Source organism: Arvicola amphibius, chromosome 8, assembly GCF_903992535.2.
Source record: "Arvicola amphibius chromosome 8, mArvAmp1.2, whole genome shotgun sequence".
NCBI lineage: Eukaryota > Metazoa > Chordata > Mammalia > Rodentia > Cricetidae > Arvicola > Arvicola amphibius.
Window position 1 is genome coordinate 51,144,095 of NC_052054.1, and position 19,840 is coordinate 51,163,934.

Genomic DNA, 19,840 nt, shown 5'->3' on the forward strand with positions numbered 1-19,840 from the left:
TGGATTACTGGAAGTGACCCCAGTGCAAGGACTAAGCAGCACGAGGCAGGAAGCAGCCAGCAGTCTCAGGACACCTTTACCGCGGAGGAAGTCAAGTTAAATGCATCCAGCGTGTAGTCCAGAGCATTGCAAGAGGGCAGGGTGGAAGCAGAATCCTCATCACTGGGTCTCTAAGGTCTCCATCACCTACTCCACCAAATGTGGACCACTTGTTGAGTTCACAACCCAAAGTAGAAGCTAAGGCAAGGTGGCAAGAGTCAAGGGTCAGGCCAAAGGTCTGGAGGTAAATCTGCTTCCAGTCCAGTTTTACCTTGTGCCAGCCTGTGGTCAGGATTCTGAAAAATAGGACTCCTAGAAACAAACTGATCTATAAAGGTCATGACCGATTCTGGGCGCTGCTGTCCCTTAGCTGTCTGTATCGTGTCTGCACAGCCCCCAAACATTGACACTCCATCCACATCTCTAAGAACCTGCCTGTCCCAGAAACTAGCAGCTGGTCCTTGGGAAGGACTCCAGGTCCCTACCAGTTCCTGGGAAAACCTGCTTAGTTGTGTTGGTGTATGGCTCGGGTGACTGTGCCAGCTATGACCATGTGGTTTCTTGGCCTAATGTCCTAGGCTCTTCCCCATCTCAGGAGGGACTGGATGTACCATCAGATATAAGAGGATCTTCCTATCCCTGAGCTGACTTCCTGGCCTCCTCCAGACACTAATGAGTAATTACATCACAGAACAGATGACTTCATTACAAAGCCAGCATCTGAGAGAAAGTAAAAACACACTACTAAAGGCTAGTCCTTGACACTGGGGGAGCCCAGGGTACAAAGCAAATAGTACACAGTGCCCTTGAAGTCAGAGACGAAACCCAGCTCTTCTTGTAGCTTAACAGACCCATGCCCTCCCCCGCAGTGCTTACTTTGTGATGGTGTGATTAGCAGTACTTAAGCTGCACGTGCTCTGGTCAGTGTAGCACATGCTTTCTGTGCTGTCGTCTGTGTTTTGAAGGGAGATGGCTCTGAGAAAAGCCCTGTGCGGGTCTGTGTTGTGTGTGTCTGTGAGAGTGAGTGTGGGGAGAGGGCTGTCTCCATTTCCACATTCACTTTCTTCTTTTATTCCCCCACACAACAAAAGCTTCACAGTTATAAAAATCAATCAGAAGATGAAATTGTTCAGGATACATAATTCCTTGTTCTCCTTGTCATCAGATGGCTGAACGCTCTGTGCCAGTCTTGGGATTTGGAAGATTTTAACTCCCCTGATATTGAAAATTCTGATTTTGATAGAGTTCTTGTAGCTAAATCCTCTTAGGTGACCATAGTGTGAAACCTGATTGATCTGGGGAGGGAACCTCAGACCTGACGGAGTGGGCTCTTGGCTGATTTCCTAGCCCCCTCTGCCAAGCCCATCTGTGCTCCAGAAGAGGTGGGTTTCCAGATGGTTCTAGTCATACTAACATACCTCCTCATCCCGGCGCTCATGTTCTCTCTCCTGGCCTTCTCCCCACTTTCCTTTACCTGAGCAGTGGTCCCTCTCTTGTTACTGTCTCCACACTCCCCGAGGCAGAACAGGAAGCCCCATCCTGGGCTTCCCCAGCAATTGTTCACACTCTGCACGCTGTCCTCTAGTTGTCAATTTTCCTTCCTGCTTGCTCACTAGGTTGCTAGCTCTGGGAGGATTACCTGAATTGTATCAGAGGTACTCTGCTAAACAGGCTCTCAACAACAACAACAACAACATAATAATAATCCTAGCAGTTTACTCATTTCCATATTATGAATTTATAAATACCCTCATACTTGGCCACTGAAAGCTAATAATATAAAGTTATTGATTACAGAATTGGAGAGACACATAGTCTGCTCTCATGAACTGAGGTGGCCCAGCCCCTGCACACTCCTAATCCTTAAAACCCAAAGTCAGCACTTGACTTCTGTGAGTTCAAAGCCAATCTGAGGTATACAGTGAGTTCCAGGCTAGTGTATGCTACACTGGAGACCCTAACCCAAAGAAATCCAACCAACAAATCAACAAAAAAATCAAGGTCCCGGGCCTGGAGAGATGGCTCAGAGGTTAACAGCACTGACTGCTCTTTCAAAGGATCCCATGTTCAATTCCCAGCACCCACATGGTGGCTCACAACTGTCTATGATTAGATATAGCGCCCTCTTCTGACATGCAGGTGTACATGCAGGCAGATACTGCATACATAATAAATCAATCAATCAATCAATCAATCAATCAATCTTTAAAAAAATTCAAGGTCCTGGCCAGAATAGAACTTAAAATTTTTATTTATTTACTTACTGTATGTGTATATCACTAAACAGAGTGGAACTTGCAGGAGTCAGTTCTCTCTTTCTGCCATGTGAGCTCCAGGGGTAGAACTTAGGTTGTCAGGCATGGCAGCAAGCACCTGTACCTGAACCTGCTAAGCCAGCCTTATGGTCCCTAGAATGTGATTTTTAACAGGCCTTCAAGAAGTGGTGGTATTACTCAGGGTTCTCTCAAGGAACAGCAATTACAGAATATATATGTTTGTGTGCATGCACACACATATAATATATGGAGAAAGGGAGGGTATTTATTAGAATGGTTTAAAGGCTCTAGTCTGGCTGTCTACCAATGGTAGACAGTAATCCAGTAGTTATTGCTGGATGTCTCAGCTGGTCTTCAGAATACAGTGAATCTGGAAGTAGACTCTAATCCAGTGCAGGAATGGAGGTGCTAGGGAGAGTGAAAGCAAACAGGCAACGAGAAACGCTTTCTTCTTCCATTTATATAGGCTTCCAGCAGAAGATGTGGCCCAGATTAGAGGTGGGTCTTCCCCTTTAAAGAGATCTAGATTAAAAGTGTGTCTTCCCATCTCAAAGATCCAGATTAAGTGGATCTTCCCACTTCAAATGATTTAATTAAGCAAAACTCCCTCACAGCTGTGCCCAGCCAGTTTTGATTTAATTCCAGATGTAGTCAAGTTGACAACCAAAAATAGTCACCATAGTGTTCCATACAAGAAAGGTGGCATAGTGTGTAATGGGGAGAGCTACTCAGATAAACAACCCAGAAGAATAAAGCTGCCATGTGGGCTGGCAGTATTGTTGACACATCAACTTCTCATCTTTGTTCCTAGATTACTTAATCTTCGCATTTGTTTGATTTTAGATGCAGATCGAGTTCATAAATCAAGGAAGCATGAATTTCAGATTCATCCCTGTGCTTTTTCCAAATGCCAAGAAGGTAAACAAACAACAAGATCCTCAAATAATTCTTTTTTTTTTCCAAATCTGGTTTGATGACTACCTGGGATTTTAGACTGAAAATCTTGTCAACTCTTTGATAGCCCTCAGAGAGAACAGTATTACCAGAAAGATTAGCATGTTGTGCACTGGGTTCACAGTAGGAATAGGAAAGGCCTGCAAGTCTGGCAGGATCAAGGCTGTTCTTGTTGTTTTCTGTACACAAAGGATGGTTTATGCTCAATTATTTTTTTATTGCTGTGATAAAATACCATGTGCAAAACAACATATAGAAGAAAGGGTTGATTTTGGACTCGTGGTTCTAGAGGGCTAAGATCCATCACCCTCCTGACAGGTTAGTGTGGCAGCAGGCAAGCATGACAATTAGAGCAGGAAGCTGAGAGCTGACGACTCACATGCCTAGTGACAAACAGGAAGCAAAGAGAGCATGGCTTTTGAAACCCCAAAAGTCTATTTCAAGTGACATAATTCCTCTAGCCAGGCACACCACCAAAGAGCATCATCAACTGGGGATCAGGTATTCAAATGCCCAGGAATAAGAGGGTATTATCATCATCATCTGATGCTTCTTCCCTCTCACATCCTAGAACCAAAGTATGGAGACTCTGCTTTCTGCTCCACATCATTATCCTGCTGCACACAGTTCAGTAGAGTACCAGCATTCTAAGTGGACCTTGCTGGGATTCTCATGAGGGTTTTGATCATATTCCTAAAGGGTATGCTGACAGCTTTAGTGAATGTAAGTCAAGCCACTAGAGAACATTTTCCAGACCTGGCAAACAGAAGACAGCAACTAAGTAAACAGTTTGAGACTCAGACTAGAGCACTCTGAGCTTAGAGGCAGCCTCATTCTGAAAGATTCCTAGATGTCAGGACTGCATTGAAACCTCTGCTCCACAGTAGGGAACCAATCTATGTGAATGGGACACACAGGATTGGGCAGTGCACAATGCATAAGAAAGGACCCCTCATCTTCCCTGGCCCTAACTTGTCCAGAGAATAAATGCAGTCACTGACTGGCAAATCTCTTTACTGGTCTCTCCATTTCCTCTGGGACCCTATACTAAGTCACTTTCCACTTTGCCAGCAAAGAACTTCAATCTATATCTCTAGTTTCAAAATTCTGTGATGTTTCCTACTGACTTCAAGACATTGGCTCCCTTCCTTAGCATGACCCTTGAGGCTCTTTGAAATCGGACTGTGTCCACTTACTCATTTTCCTTTCTTCTTACCTGGTGCCTCTGCTCTGGTCATAATGGGTCATGTTAGCAAACCCCACTCATCTTCTCTCTATCTAGGTGTTTTCACCCTCTCTTCCTTCTCCTTATAATGCCCTTTCCCAGCTTGTTGGCCTAGTGAACTCTTGCCTATCCTTGTATCCTTGTGACCACTCTAGCATGTGAGGTTCTTTCCTTCATGCCTGTGGAAGGCACTGTCCCATTTCTGAGAGCACTTAATTACAGTACTTTAATCAATGGGCACTGGTAATAATTACTTAGAATGATTGGCACATGCTGATATGTATATATAATTTCTAGTTGGGGTTACTATTGCTTTTAAATTCCACCTGACATACTCTTTATTGTCAGAGGTTGGGACATTAGCATACTTCATCTAGAAAAGAGTTTATGCTGATTTTTGCCTCCATGTGGGATTTTTGCTCCTCAAGACAGTTACTGTGCCTTTTCATTGGATACCTTCTGCTCTTAACACTGAGTCCTGGTTCTAAACTCATGCTACAATCCTCAAAGCAGCACACCACAAAATGAAAACCAGAGGCCTGGCAGTGGTCTTCAGGCTTTCTCTGATACAGCCCCCTTGAATTCTGGCCCTCCTTACCCACTCAGTGTCACTTGTTCTGATTTTGCCACTGTGCTCTTGTTGCTTTTGAAGATGCCTCACACTTTCCATTGCTGTGAGACATTCCCTAAGCACCCTCTTAAAAGCTGCAGCCTTTCCCCTTCTACACCAGCATCCCATGGCCTTTCTGCGGTGCTGTTGAGCTTATGGTTGCTTCTCCCCACCAGAATATGTGGCTCACGAGGGTGGTCCCGAGGGACCAGACACTGACCTGTGGAACCCCAGCCTTATGTTCTGAGATCTGTCCTGCTTCTTTCACTTCAGGCCAGACCTCAGGCTGGAGTGAAAGATTCATGAATTATATTAAGCCCGCAACCCTGGCATCCTTCCCCCAAAGCCAAGAGGGAATTCACATCATTCGGTATGACCTCTGTCCTACCCCTTTCATGTGAAGGTGGTGAAAAGCACGCTGACATGCAAAGGGCAGGTAGCCTGGGAGACTGACAGAAAAAGCTGTGCACATGTGGTTTCCATAATGAGATACACAGCTTGCACACGAAGCCAAAAGTGTTCTGCGTGTTAAACCCTCCAAAAGCAAAACAGCAGCTCCCAAGACAGCCTGGTGGGAACGCCTATGAAGGGCAAGCCAGACTGTTCAGAACTGAGCCCTGGATCTGGAATCTAGGCTTCTCTCCTGTGACCTTTGCTCCTGTCCGCTCTTCCACAGGAGCACGTGCCCACCTGGCTCCAGAACACTCATGTTTACAGCTGGCCCAAGAATAAGAAAAACATCCTGCTGCGGCTGCTCCGAGAGGAAGAGTATGTGGCTCCTCCCCGCGGTCCTCTGCCCACCCTTCAGGTGGTACCCCTGTGACCCTGCCGCCTCCAGCTCAGTGTGGCCCTGTTACACAGCATTCTTCTAGCTGAGGCTGGCTGGGCAGTCCAGCCCGTTTCAGTGTCTTCTAGGGGGATTCAGGCCCCAGAAAACCTCTTCTGCAGAATTCTCTGCCTCCCAATACTTTGGCTGCTCTGTATTTCCTGTCTTTTAAAAAACACACAAGGTGCCCATGTCCTTCTGAGCTGAGTTGTCCCTTGGGCTTCCAGTACTTTTAGTGAGTGGATACTATAGATGATGGCAGAAAACACCTACGACCATAAGAACTCTCCCATCACTTCAGCTACTTTTATGAGTTGGCCAGATGCTGTGTCCTTAGACCAAAGACCAATCTGATTCATGTCCAAATAATAAAATGATTACTCTTTGTAAGAATGTGTTTCATTTATCTGAATGGAGTCAGGCATATTAATTTACATTGAAATGGGCAGGTGTGGGACAGCAACAGAATCGCTTAGATATAGTATTAGATAGATGTGATAGAGTTCTCTATATTAAAGGATTAATAAATTTAAAGAAAGTTAAAAAAATCCCTTTTTATGTAGCTATGAAAGGTTTACTCTTATAGTTGAGGTTTTTAACAGAACAACCCTGATTCTGTTATGATTGCGCAGGGAGTGTGGCTCAGTGGTAGAACACTTGCTTAACATGTAGGAGAGGTCCAGGATTCAACTCCCAGCACTGCAAGAAGAGAAAAAAGGGTCGGTGGCGCACGCCTTTCATCCCAGTACTTGGGAGGCAGAGGCAGGTGGATCTCTGTGAGTTCAAGGACAGTCTGGTCTACAGAGGGAATTTCAGGACAGCCAGGGATACACAAAGAAACCCTGTCTCTAAAAACCAAATAAACAAGAAAAGGGGGAGGAAGGGAGAAAGAGAGAGAGACAGAGACAGAAATGGAGGGTTGACCATTTAGTTAAAATAAGTATCTTGAGTCTACGCATGATGTAAAAGGAATGTGTCACACAGGCCAGAGTTGTGGTCTAAAATTCTAATCTTTGTCCTAAGCCTAAGCAGCTGTAATTAAGCAAGTTTTTTCTCTTTTCTAAGACTTGGGATACTCAGAAAATCATATGGACCAAGGGATTTCTAATGAACCTAGAAAGTATGCAATCTGGGACCTAAACTCTAGATTTTCTTTGGAGCAGTAATCAGGTATTTATTTTTTACAATTACATCTCCCAAGGAATAAATTTAATTTCACTTTTTATTTATGTTTCATTTTTTGGAGAAAGGGTCTCACTATGTAGTTCTGACTGGGCCAGAACTCACTGTGTAGAGTAGGAGTCTTGAACTTAACATCGGTCCTCCTTTCTTGGCCCTCTAAGTGCTAGGATTACAGGCATGCACCAACATGCCTGGTGTAGTACTTACTATTCTATTACTGTGAGGAGATGTCATGACCAAGACTGTGTTGAAAAGGAAGTATTTAATTGGGGGCTTGCTTACAGTTTCAGAGGACGAGTCCATGATTATCATGGCAGGGAGTGTGGCAGCAGGCAGAAATGGTGCTGATGTAGTAGCTAGGAACTTAAGTCTTATCCACAAGAAGGAGGCTGAGTGGGAGGGAGACTGGGCCTGCCATAGTCTTTTGAAACCTCAAAGCCCACCTGCAGTGACACACCTCCTCCAACAAGGCCACTGTAGATGGAGGCTGTTTGTTCGCTTCCCAGCTACCTAGAACCAAAATAATCACACAGAAACCATATTATTTGCAATACTGTTTGGCCAATAGCTTAAGCATATTTCTAGCTAGCTCTTATATCCTAAACTAACCCATCTCCATTAATCTGTGCCTCACCACAAGGTCATGGCCTACAGGTAAAGTTCCAACAGGCTCCAGCAGGGGCATCTTTTCCTTTGGAGCTAAGTGGCTGCTCTTTGGCTCTGCCTTCTTTCCTCCTCTATATGTTTGGAATTCCTGCCTTGTTCTAATCTGATAAGCCACTAGCCAAAACAACTTTATTCACTAACCAACAAAAGCAACACATATACAGGACTTCGCACACCAGGCCACACCTCCTAATCCTTTCTAAACAGTTCACCAACTGAGAACCAGACATTCAAATTTGGAACCATTCTAATTCAAACCACTACACCGGGCTAGATTTTCTTTTTTAAATTGAAATTTAACCATTTTTTTAAAAACAGAAAAATTAATTGACTCATATTAACAAAAAACATACCTTAATGGGTTTTGCTGATTTTTTTTTAAAAAGAGTCTTATTGTGTAGTTCAGGTTGCCCTACAACTGCTTAGGCCAGATTAGCCTGCAATTTGTAATCCTGCTACCTCTACTCCCTGAGTGTTGGGATTATAGACATGCATCAATGTATCTGACAAAACTGCTCCTCCCAGACCCCAAGGCTGAAGAGTGAATCTAGGACCTTGGGTATGCTTTAACATAAGCCAAACCCCAGCTCTCAGGTACATTGTTTGAAGAGATATTTTTTTTCTTTTTTTTTAAAAAGATAATCTTTATTTTAAAATGAAATCAATAATTTGGGCCTATTTGGTCTCTAAGGAAATGACATATAGCCATTTATAAAATGTGTGTGTGCACGCACATGTGTGTGATCTAAATAAACTGTTGCACAAGGAAAGAATAGATTAATAAAAAGATGTTTGGGTGGTGAGAGCTATTGCTTCCTTTCTCTGCCTATTTGGATAAACAAATTTCAACTTTGCTCTGAGATTTATCCTCCAAATGTCACTATAGAGAGAGACAAATACTCTTTAACTACAAAAAAGAAACTTGCTAATGAATTACAAAGACTACAATCTGACCTACTTTATGTCTACATGTGCACAGAGTAAATGCTTTAAAAAAGAAAAAAAAGCATAATTTAATTGCTCATCTGTATGACTTTATGGGAATAATAATTACTTCAATGGCATTTTAGATCTAATATAATTTTCTTGTTTGGCCAACTCTGAATTCCTGAAAAACATTCTAAACACTAACTTCAAGTCTTTTTTCTCTTTTCATTGTTTTGGTTTGAGGTGAGCCCATTATTGAGGATTCAACATCTGCAGAAACAGCCCAGCAATTATTTTTTTGAAATGTTTCCAGCTTGCAAAGATTTAGTAATGTAATGTTATTAGCCCGCCTCCCCCTTCAGAGACTCCCAGAGCATTCAGCCACGAGTTCCCTCTATTCTTCCTGTCTCAGGTGGTTAAGGTCCCTGATGTGCAACAAACAGTCCTTAAAGTGTTACAATTGGTAGCAAAACAAGCAAAATGCAAGCCAGCCACCAGCCAAATACCCAAATGTGTGTGTGTGTGTGTGTGTGTGTGTGTGTGTGTGTGTGTGTGTGTGTTTGAGAGAGAGAGAGAGGGAGGGAGAGGGAGAGGGAGGGGGAGAGGGAGAAGGAAAGCACGCTCATGCTGTACTCACCAAGAGAGACAACTTGGTTCTGAAGTATCTACAAAATATGACCACCACCAGCAAAGGAATTTTTTCAATTATTTTAGAACACTGATACTCAACACCTGGCTTACTTATCCTGGTCCTTGTATCTATTTGTCGATAATTTGAGGGTAGAAACAGGATAGGTCTGCATTGGTAAAAATAACTTTGTAGCCTCATGACTTTAGTCACACAGAAGCTAACTTGGGGATGTGCTGGGTATAGAGTTAGATTATTTTCTGATATTTAGTGGCTAATTTTAATCTCAGTGTCTGACTTCCAAATACTTGCCTGTCTAGTTTAACTTCTATACAGTTCAAAAATGTCTCACCACGGGGCTACCATCAAAGTAAAAACCTGGCTTTTCCTCAGCTCAGCGCTCAGAAAAACCATTGCTGTACTCTCTTCCTTCTTTCCCTTAAAGACTTGAGTTTTTTCCCTTAAAGACTTCCCAAATCATCCCTTAAAGACTTGAGTTTTTCTGAGTCATCTCAACAGGACATGAAAGTTCTCCACTTTGGACTTTCCATCCTTACTTTCGGATGTTTGGCCGAAAGCATTTTTCCTAACCCAGTCACTTCATCAACCACCACAGCCACTTTGCCAAATCCACTTTGTCACCGGCACCTTTGCCAAATGGACTGCACAGTTCTATGACCATTGAAATGACCCAGAAAGAGTCTTTCAAACCAGAGGATCTTTCTGTTTCTCTTTAACGTGCTGAGAAGAATCTGCGAGAGCCTCTCCCAACAGCAGATGAAATGAGAAGGTAGGTTATGCTGTGGGAAGATACCACAAAGATGTCACACCTCTCAGCACAGAGAATCTTGTGCTGTTTCAGCACAAATAGTTCTATATGAGATAACTCAACAACAAACAAAAAGCAAGAAAGAATAAAAGCAAAACAGTGACATTTTCAAGTAATTTATTTCTGTCGTGGAACTTTTAGTCTGAAAGGGACCCTGTGACTTTGTTTTATGTAGGAAGGGAGCAGGACTCAAAGAAACTGATTTGCTCAAGGTCACTCCAGGGCTATAGCCCCAGTGATAAAGCTTGAAGGCTGTGAGCCTATGGAACATCCTGGGTTTTACTGGGAGACTCATGACCCAGTTCCTCCCTGAAGTAAACATAGCCTCCTGAACACAGGAGGCCTGAGGGAAGATTACCTCCATCTCTTCAGGGAATTAATTATTGCTGTGATGATATGGGTATAGCTCTTCTTGAAGTGGTTTGGCATATTTACTTGGTAGTGGTTTAATGTGAACCCTAAGCCAACTTAAAAATCCTCAATACCTTCCTGAAGCTTAAAGACAAAACATTTGCAATTAGATTTAAAGGTATAGGCATGTGCATGTGTGTGCATGTATGTGTGTGTGTGTGTGTGTGTTCCAAACTCCAAAACATCAATAGTTCTTAAAAACTGTTTTTTTTTTTTTCTTTAAACACTGTGAAACTCCTCTTTCTTGAGTCCTACTCATGCTACAAAGGTGGTGCTTGGAAGACTTTAGCTGCTCAGGAGGGGGTTTGGACTCGCTGCAGGAACAATACATTTTACCAAGAGGCATAAAACAGCACAAAAGAATCCAATCAGTACAGTCATTCTGAGAGACCTGTATCCAAGCAGGACAGCATGGTCCTAATTTCATAGCAACTCTTTCACTTTTTCTTGAAGAACGCTTTTAGACTTAGAGCTTTAGCACACGTGGAGCGAGGGGATGGCTTCTGTAGACTGCCATGTGTGACCGGGCATCAGCCTCAAGCCAAGCAGGTGGGACCTGCAAAAGGAACAGTCAGTGTGGCTGACTTTTGTATTTGCCTTCTCAGGGAACTTTAGGATGTGGGCCTGGGTCACATTTATTCAGATGGTTTAGGAAGTGTTGAGACTTTGCTAAACAATGAGAAGCGTGGGCTGGTGGAGCTGGGCAAAGGTGACCAAGTTCTAGGCCTGCTCACTCTTTTCTAGCTCTTGTGAGGCATAGTCACAGCCCCCAGATCTCCTAGGGCTTGTAAGCTAAAACCACCAGGGCACATCTTTCTTGTCCCATGCCTGACCTCCCTTTGCTCCCTTCACCAGGAAGGTGCTGATGGAAGAAGGCAGCTGGGAGGGGGGGAGGGCAGGAGGGAGAAGGTGAGTGTGAGAGGACTCCTGCCTGATGGATCCCATTAGGCTTAGTGTGCAGAGCGCGCGTGGCAATGAAGTAGCTGCTCTGGTATGCATCCAAGCTGCTGTTCTATTTTTACTCTCTCCTGCATGCTTCTTAGCCTAGAGTTGTTTGCCTGGGCACCTGGATCAGCAGCAAAACATGGAACTGAGCCACTCAGTAAAGCAGGGAGGAAGGAGACCATTGATGCAGGCTTTGTTGCTGCTGACAGGGAGGAGAGACCTGGAATGTTAATGAGGATAGCTTTCCGAAGCATGCCTTCATGGTTAGCAAGGAGTTCAAAGGAGAAGGCAGACTCAGGCCTGTGCTGAACAAATGTGAACTGCTGATAGAGAGAAGGAAAAATCAATTATGCTGTCACAGGCTCCCATGCCATTGTGTTGGAGTTGTTAGAGAAGGTAGGACAAGGACCAGATTTCAAAAGGAAACAAAGCCACATGGCCCTGAAGTATAACGAGTTTGCCATGGCAACTGATGGAAATGAGCCTCCCGGGCCTGAGCAGGTGTGCTATCTTACAGAATAAACATACTTCTCTCACTGCCTGGATTTTATAATAAAACCTGTGTTTGGATTACTTTCCCCTCCTCTTTGTTACCCAGAGAAGTTGGCTGTTTCTCAATCAGCCCCAGGCTCTAGTGAGGGAAATGTAATCAGTGTTATCAAAGGATTGCTTTGGAAAAAGCTGGAGCAAGGCTCCGCTGCCAGCCTCACCATGGAGCAGCAGCTGGGCCTTGGGTACCTGCCTGGCCTTTGCCCCCTCCCAGGCAATACCCAGGGCAGAAAGCTTCTGGTTCTGAGTTCATCTGGGTACAGCAGTATGATCTGGACTTCACATTGGCGTTGGCAAAAGCTTCTCTGTGACCAGAGAAGTAAAGCCAGAACCTGGCTGATTTAGCATCTTGCATTTCGTCTGTCAAGTTTCCTTGAGTTCAAGGACTAACTGATTTTACTCTCCAATCTGTTGTTAGCCAGTTTGCTTACTCAGAAACCGTAGAGAACTTATGTTTCCCTGATTTGAAATTCTTCTCTAGTAGGTTGCAGGGCGGTGGATTTTTGAGTCTGAAATACACACCAATGTGGAGGTTTTATAAAAATCCCCCCAAGCTAAAGACTAAGGATGTTTACATTTAATGTTATAAGGCCCAAGTTATACTAAAGTAAAATAGCCAACCTCAGTGTTCTCCTTTGTGACTAGAAAGAAATCTACTAGAGTTTCAAATAACCCTTTAAAACAAGGTGTTTGTTCACAATGGCTCCTAGAACAGTTTGTGAACATGGTTATGGCAAACAGTTGGCGTGAGGAGAGCTTGTTTGGCCAGCCAGCTGGGCATTTTACATATTACTTGACCTTTGATCCCAGTAAGAGAAGTATGGCTGACTTAGGAACTAATTCAAGCTATGGTGTCAGGCATTACGCCTTACTGTTCTTACCCTAACACAAGCACAGACCCTGACCCCAACACAGACGTGCTCACCTTTTGCTTCTTTTGTTCACAGTCCTGACAAGTACAGGTGCCTGTTTTTCCACCTTTAGGAGGTCAGCAGTTGCCACTTAGGAAGACACCAGTAAAGGAGGGATAGGAATTGGCTTCCCGATAGAAGTGGCAGCTGTTGTTCTGACAACATGGTTTTGTTATGAAAATATTTTGAACAGATGTCTTGGTCACTGTTCTATTGCTGTGAAGAGACACCAGGACCAAGACAACTCTTCTTATAAAAGAAAGTACTTAATTGGAGTTTGCGTACAGTTTCAGAGGCTTAGTTCATTATCATCGTGGCAGGGAGCATAGTGGCGTGTAGGCAGACATGGTGTGGGAGAAATAGCTGAGAATTCTACATTCGGATCTGCAGGCAGCAGGAGAAAAGAGATTCTGAGCTTGGAAAACTCAAAGCCCACTTCCAGTGGACATGCTTTCTCAAACAAGGCCATGCCTCCTAATCCTTTCAAATGGTGACCCTGGTGACCAAGCATTTGAATCTATGCACCTTGGAAGCCATTCTTATTCAAACCACCAAAACAGACAAAACTAAAAACAAAACACCAAACCATTAAATATGCAACTTTTAAAATATTGCCAAGTGGTATTTATAAAAGCATCCTTGGGGATGGAGAGATGGCTCAGCAGTTGGGAGCACTGGATGCTCTTCTAGAGGGCCCAGGTTCAATTTCCAGCACCCACATGGCAGCTCAAGACTGTCATTTCAGTTCCAGGGGATCCCACACCCTCACACAGACATACATGCAGGCAAAACACCAATGCACATATAAAATACATAAATAAGTAAAATTTTTAAAAAGCATCCTTATATTTAATTTTTACCTTACCCAAGTGAAATTGAAATAGCCACAGCTTCAGTGGTTCAGATTCATACACTGTAGGAGTAAATAACCATGTGCTGGGCAGATTTATGTCAACTTGACACAATTTAAAGTCATCTGAGAGGAGGAAAGCTCAATTAAGAAAATGCCTCCATGAGGTCATGCTGTAGGCAAGTTTGTAAGGCATTTTCTTCATTAGTGATTTATGGGGGGTGCAGACAATTGTGGGTGGTACCATCCCTGGGCTGGTGGTCCTAGGTTCTATAAGAATGCAGGCTGGGCAGACCACAAGTGGTGAGCCAGTAAGGAGCACTCCTTCATGGCTCTGCATCAGCTCCTGCCTCCAGGTCCCCGCTTTGTGTGAGTTCCCATCCTGGCTTCCTTCAGTCATGGACTACAATATGGAAGTGTAAGTCAATTAACCCTTTTCTTCCCAACTTGCTTTTTGATCGTGGTGTTTGACCACAGCAACTGAAACCCTAGACAACTCTTCAGAAGTTCCTGATAAGAAGTCAGGTGTGATGACATGCATCTGCAATTCTAGCACTTGGACGGCAGGTGGACTATCTCTGCAAGTTCAGAACCAGGCAGGCTACAAAGGTGAGAACAAGGCCAACCTGGGTTACATAGCAAAACCCTCTTCTAAAACATAGCAAGCAAGCAAGCAAGCAAGCAAGCAATGCTCCTGATAATAACACAACTCTCCTAATACCTGACTAGTTTTAAAAATAATGACCTTAGTCATCTGGGAAAGATTACATGATGTTTTCTCTATCTTTTTTTTTTTTAAAAAAAGAAAGCAGTTGTGCATCTCATTTACAAGGTATCCCTATGTTAGGCCAGTCACTCATTTCTTCTGTGAATGACACTCCTGCACGCAAGCCAAGGCTCTATCAGCCTGGCCTGAGACAGTTTGTACAAAAGACAAGCCCAAGATCTCCATCCGTGAGGGGAGCATCTGGGGTATCTCCTGCTGTGTCTAGGGGTTGTTACTTAGTCCACTTCTAACCAAGACTGGCGTCTGAGTGCTTCAGGGGATGCTGTGAGGTGAGCTTAAGCTGTGTGTCCCAAGTGTGTGGGCAGAGCATCTCCACATTCAAGATGTGGAGTCTTTGGGTACCAGTATATCACTCATTATTCTCTGAAAAAAAAAACACATGAACCAGAGTTGGGGGCCCCAGTCCCCTCATGCCATCTTTTCTAGTGAAACTGCCATTCAAACGAGAGTTTAGCAGCTACTATAGCAACTAACAAACCAACACCAATCTCCAACTTCACAATCATTGCCTACTATGTGCAAAGCAATATAAACATAAAGAGAAGTGACACACTCTTGTCCTGCAGCGACTTACAATGCAGCTGGATAGGATGTCAGGGTGGGAAAGCTCATTAGGACAAGAAGTGAGACATTTGATCTCTTGCCTCTGACCTTCACATGACCTTTGACTGATGATCAGTTTCTGGCTCAAATCTTCAAAGAAGCAGGTGAATGTATATTCCTCCCCTAATAAACAGAAGATCCATTCCTCCCCCCCCCACTTTTTAGATTATTGCATTCAAGGCCCCTATAAATCACCATGAAAATGAGATAAGAGACTAAGAGACAGAATGTAAGAAATGGGGAAAGCATGTAACAGCACTGCAGAATGTATATATTCAACCAATAAATGACAACACAGACCACTGGCCATCCATCACACCTCTCTAAAGAGCAGCTCAGCTCCATGACTGGCAAAGGGCAAGATGGTCCTGCCTGCTGTAGGTAGGAAGGTGAAGAAGCAGGCTGTACAGCAGGGACAGCTGAATCCTGCCTGATGGTGGCACAGCTGGAACAAAGCAAGGGAATTTCAGCATATTGCTTAGTATGGTCTGGGAAACGCTTCGGTTGAGCCTCTGGGCTGAATATACATGCAAGCAAGAAAGCAGAGAATGGTAACTTGCCAGAATGGGCAAAGAAATTTTATGAGTGAATACTGATAATATCCAAGTTCCCTAGACAAGTATGGGAACTCAAACACTGGCAAGCCAAATCTGTGGCACACTTTGACAAGCTTCTCGTGTGTGGCACAGTATTAATCAGGTACACCTAGGTTTGAATTTCAATTCTCTTACATGTAATATGACCTTAAGCATATTACTTTACTCTGTCACAGCCCACATCAAGAAAAAGAACTGATTCCCAGGGAGATCGTCAGAATAAGATGAAATGAAGGAAAGAGTGTCTACAGTTGTGCCTGTGTGCAGGGAATACTCAAAATGGCTTCTTCCTTTCTTGCTCTTTCATCCAGCTTTGTATCCCAGGGTTAAGAAATATTTATGGGAACTTTGGATTTCTTTAAATTTTAGTGTGTGTGTGTGTGTGTGTGTGTGCGCGCGCGCGCGTGCGTGTGTGGTGTAGGCATGCACATGTGGAGGTCAGAGGACAACGTTATAGAATTGGTGGTCTCCTTCCATCATGATTCTGGGGATCAAACTCAGGTCATGAGGCTTGGCGGCAAACGCTTTCATCTGCTAAGCCATCTCAGCAGACAAATTACCCTCCCCGCCAAAAAACCTAACAGCAAATTCTAACAACAAAAATCTTATAGTTTGAAAATGAAGCCCTATGAAGTGTCTATAATACGAGTTTTTAAGCCTTAAACTTCCAGGGGGTCTTCCTGGGGTTGCTGCTCAGTCTAGTTTGTTTTCTTAACCAGGTCAGGGAGAAGCCGGACAGGATTCAGAGAACAGCCACAGCACCTGGAGACAGCCTTCTTTCCCAGGGCTAAATCTCACTAAGAAGCAAGGCCCTGGGCAGAGCTAGCCGCTATGATTAAAGGGATAATAGCAACACTTGGTAATAATGCTTGGCTTTAAAGGAGAAGCTGACTGTGGAACCTAAAAGATAGGATAATAGATGTGTAAGGATGCTAGAAATAATTTCAAAGGGTCTATTGTGTTCCCATTATGCCTATTATTAAAAACGGAAAACCTGGATTCGGGTTGGGAACCCTGCTATGCTCTCAGACTCTGCTTTCTTAAGAAATGAAGTCTCATTGTCATCTCCAGCCCAGTCTCCTAGGTAAGCCAAACAAGGGGAAAGCCTGGAGAGCTGGCAGAGCAATCATTAAACTGAAAGAATGTTACCACACTGGTTAGAGTATTTCAAACCTCTTATTTTCTTAAGAAATAAGTTCTCCTGGATACCCCACCACCACCAATGACTTAAGCAGCTTTCATCTAAATGTTTCTTAAATATATACAAATATTTAAATATAAATGCTTTCTAGTTATAGTTGATTAAAAACTGAAAACAAAGAAGAAAATCCTGGATTTTCCCAACATCGCAGATAGTCTTAATAATACTGAATTGATCAAGATGGTATATTTTAAATTTTTTTGTGTATATGTGGGCTCGTGTGTGTGTGTGTGTGTGTGTGTGTGTGTGTGTGTACACGTGTGTCTATGGAGGTCAGAGGTAGATGTTTCACATCTTTCTAGGTCACTATACTCTTTATTTACTAAGGCAAGAACTCTTTGCTGAGCCTGATGCTCATCAATTTGCATTGGGCATTTTCTGTCTTTACCTCCTGAGCTCTGGAGTTACGGTTAGGTTGCCATGCCTTCTAGCTTTTATGTGAGTACTGGGATTCAAATTTGTGTCCTCACAGTTGTGTGGCAAGTGTTTTACCAACTGAGCCATGTCCCACGCCCAATTTTATATTTTATTTCATGTGCATTGTTGTTTTGCCCGCATGTATGTCTGTGTATAATGTGCATGCCTGACACCAGAAAAGACAAAAGAAGGCATCAGATTCCTTCAAACTGGAATTACAGACAGTTGTGAACTACCAGGTCAGCGCTGGGAATTGAACCTGGATCTTTGGGACCAGCAGGCAGTTCCCTTAACTGTTGTGGAATATTACTTTAACTATGTAAAGATGTGTTACAATTGTTTATGTTGTGGAATATTTTAACTATGTAAAGGTGTGTTACATTTGTTTATTCTGCATTTGTTTAATGATGTAAAGTGTGGCTTTGCCTGTCTAAGGCACCTGATTGGTCTAATAAAAAGCTGAACAGCCAATAGTTAGGCAGGAGAGGAATATGTGGAGCTGATGGACAGAGAGAATAAGTAGGATGAGAGAAGAGAGAACAAGGAAGAAAAAGAGAGGGAGATGCCTAGGGCCAGTCAGCTAGGCGGCAGCCAGACAATCAGACAGAGAGTAGGACATACAGAATGAAAGAAAGGTAAAAGGCCCCAAGGCAAAAATGTAGATGAAAAGAAACAGATTAAAATAAGAGCTAGTGGGATAAGCATAAGATAAGGCCGAGCACTCATAACTAAAAAGAAGTCTCCACATCATGATTTGGGGGTTGGTAGTCCAAGAAAGCCTGCTACACCTAACCACTGACCATTTCTCCAGCTCACTCAATTTTACAGTTTTTAAAAACCACAACTTAAAAAGTTATAAGAAAAAAATCATATTTGTAATTAGTTAAAACAAGATTACCAGGTAAATTCAAATAAAGAAACATCAGTCCTAGGTGAAAGTTACTACTGGAACTAAATGTCCAGTGTTGGTTAGTTGTAATTTAGACATGTAATTATAAAAGCATAATAGGATGCTGTTATGTATTTTATATTTCAATGGTTGATTAAGTAATTATGTGACTAAATAATTATTTGTCTGTTTTTTCAAGACAGGATTTGCCTAACTGGCTGTCCTGTAGACCTGGCTATCCTCAAACTTAGAGATAACTGCCTTACCCTGGCTTCCTAAGTATTGAGAATAAAGGCAAGCACCGCTACACTTGGATCTATAATCATGATTCAAAACAGTTTTCACTCCTATGAGCTTGCTCATTTGAAGTCACTGTTGATTGTTGTTGTTTGGTTGTTTTGTTTTTTTTGTAATTTTTAACCTTTATTTTATGTTACTTATGTGCATGTGTGTAATGGTATATGTACATAATTATAGACACCCATGGAGGCCAGAAGCATTGGATCTTCCCTGGAAAATGAACCACCTAATGTGATGCTGGGAACCAAATCTGTGTCTTCTGAAAGAGCTAGATGCACTTTATGAAGTGAACCACCCATCCAGCCCCAGTTCCTTGTTGTGATTTGCCTAGCTGATGTGATTTGCCTAGCTGATTTTTGGTTGTGAGCCTGGTCTTTAACAGCTGAATCATCTCTCCAGCCCAAGTGATTATATAAGGGTACAATGCTGATACTTTAAGAAAAAGCTTTTAATACAAAGTTCTTGATAGGGCAGGAGAGATGGCCCATCAGTTAAGAGCACTTGTTGCACTTGCAGAGGACCCAGGTTTGGCTCTTAGCACCTACATTGTAGTTCACAGACATCCATAACTCTACTTTCAGGGAATCCAATGCCCTCTTCTGACCTCTGAAGGCACCAGGAATGTATGTGATGCACAGACATACAAAGGCAAAACACTCATAAATATAAAATAAATCTAAAAGAAAGTTCATTGTGGAGAGTATTTGCAGATTTTAATGTCACACAAACAAAACCATACTAACACACATGCTCACATCCTGAATTCAGGGACAGCTTTACTTGGTTTCTTCTGAGTTTAGCCTAAGATACTATGAGCCCCTAATGACTTTATTTCTTCAGCATGTTTTTCTACTTGAACTACAGTGAAATTTCACTTGTGCTGGGCACCATGATTTGTATGGCCTTCTCTTTGCATGGATGCATTGTCTGTGATTAAATTGACCTGTTCTTTTCCCACTAGTCTGTGACAATTAAAATAAGGACATAATTATTTTCATGGTGGATAATTAAAATCAATTTTAAAATAAATTAAGATACTAAACCCTCACACAAAGTAGTTAAAAGGGGTAGGGAGCTGGTGTGATCTTTTATGCTAGTAATCTCAGCACCCAGAGGCTAAAGTAAGAGGATGTTGCAAATGGGAGGACATCCTGGGCTACAAAGTGAGTTTCAGGCCAGCCAGAGCCAGATAGCAAGACACTGTCTCAACAAAACAACT

At 42.9% G+C, this 19,840-nt stretch overlaps 1 protein-coding gene across 1 annotated transcript in view; it reads left to right on the plus strand.

Annotated features, from left to right (window-relative positions):
* The window catches only part of Traf3ip2 (TRAF3 interacting protein 2), a 42,348-nt gene extending 36,028 nt beyond the window's left edge, over positions 1–6,320 (plus strand). The window contains 2 exon segments of the mRNA XM_038339330.1: positions 3,159–3,233; positions 5,781–6,320. Of these exon segments, the coding sequence (XP_038195258.1) occupies positions 3,159–3,233; positions 5,781–5,927 (222 nt within the window). The 3' untranslated portion in view covers positions 5,928–6,320.
* The last annotated feature ends 13,520 nt before the right edge of the window (positions 6,321–19,840 follow it).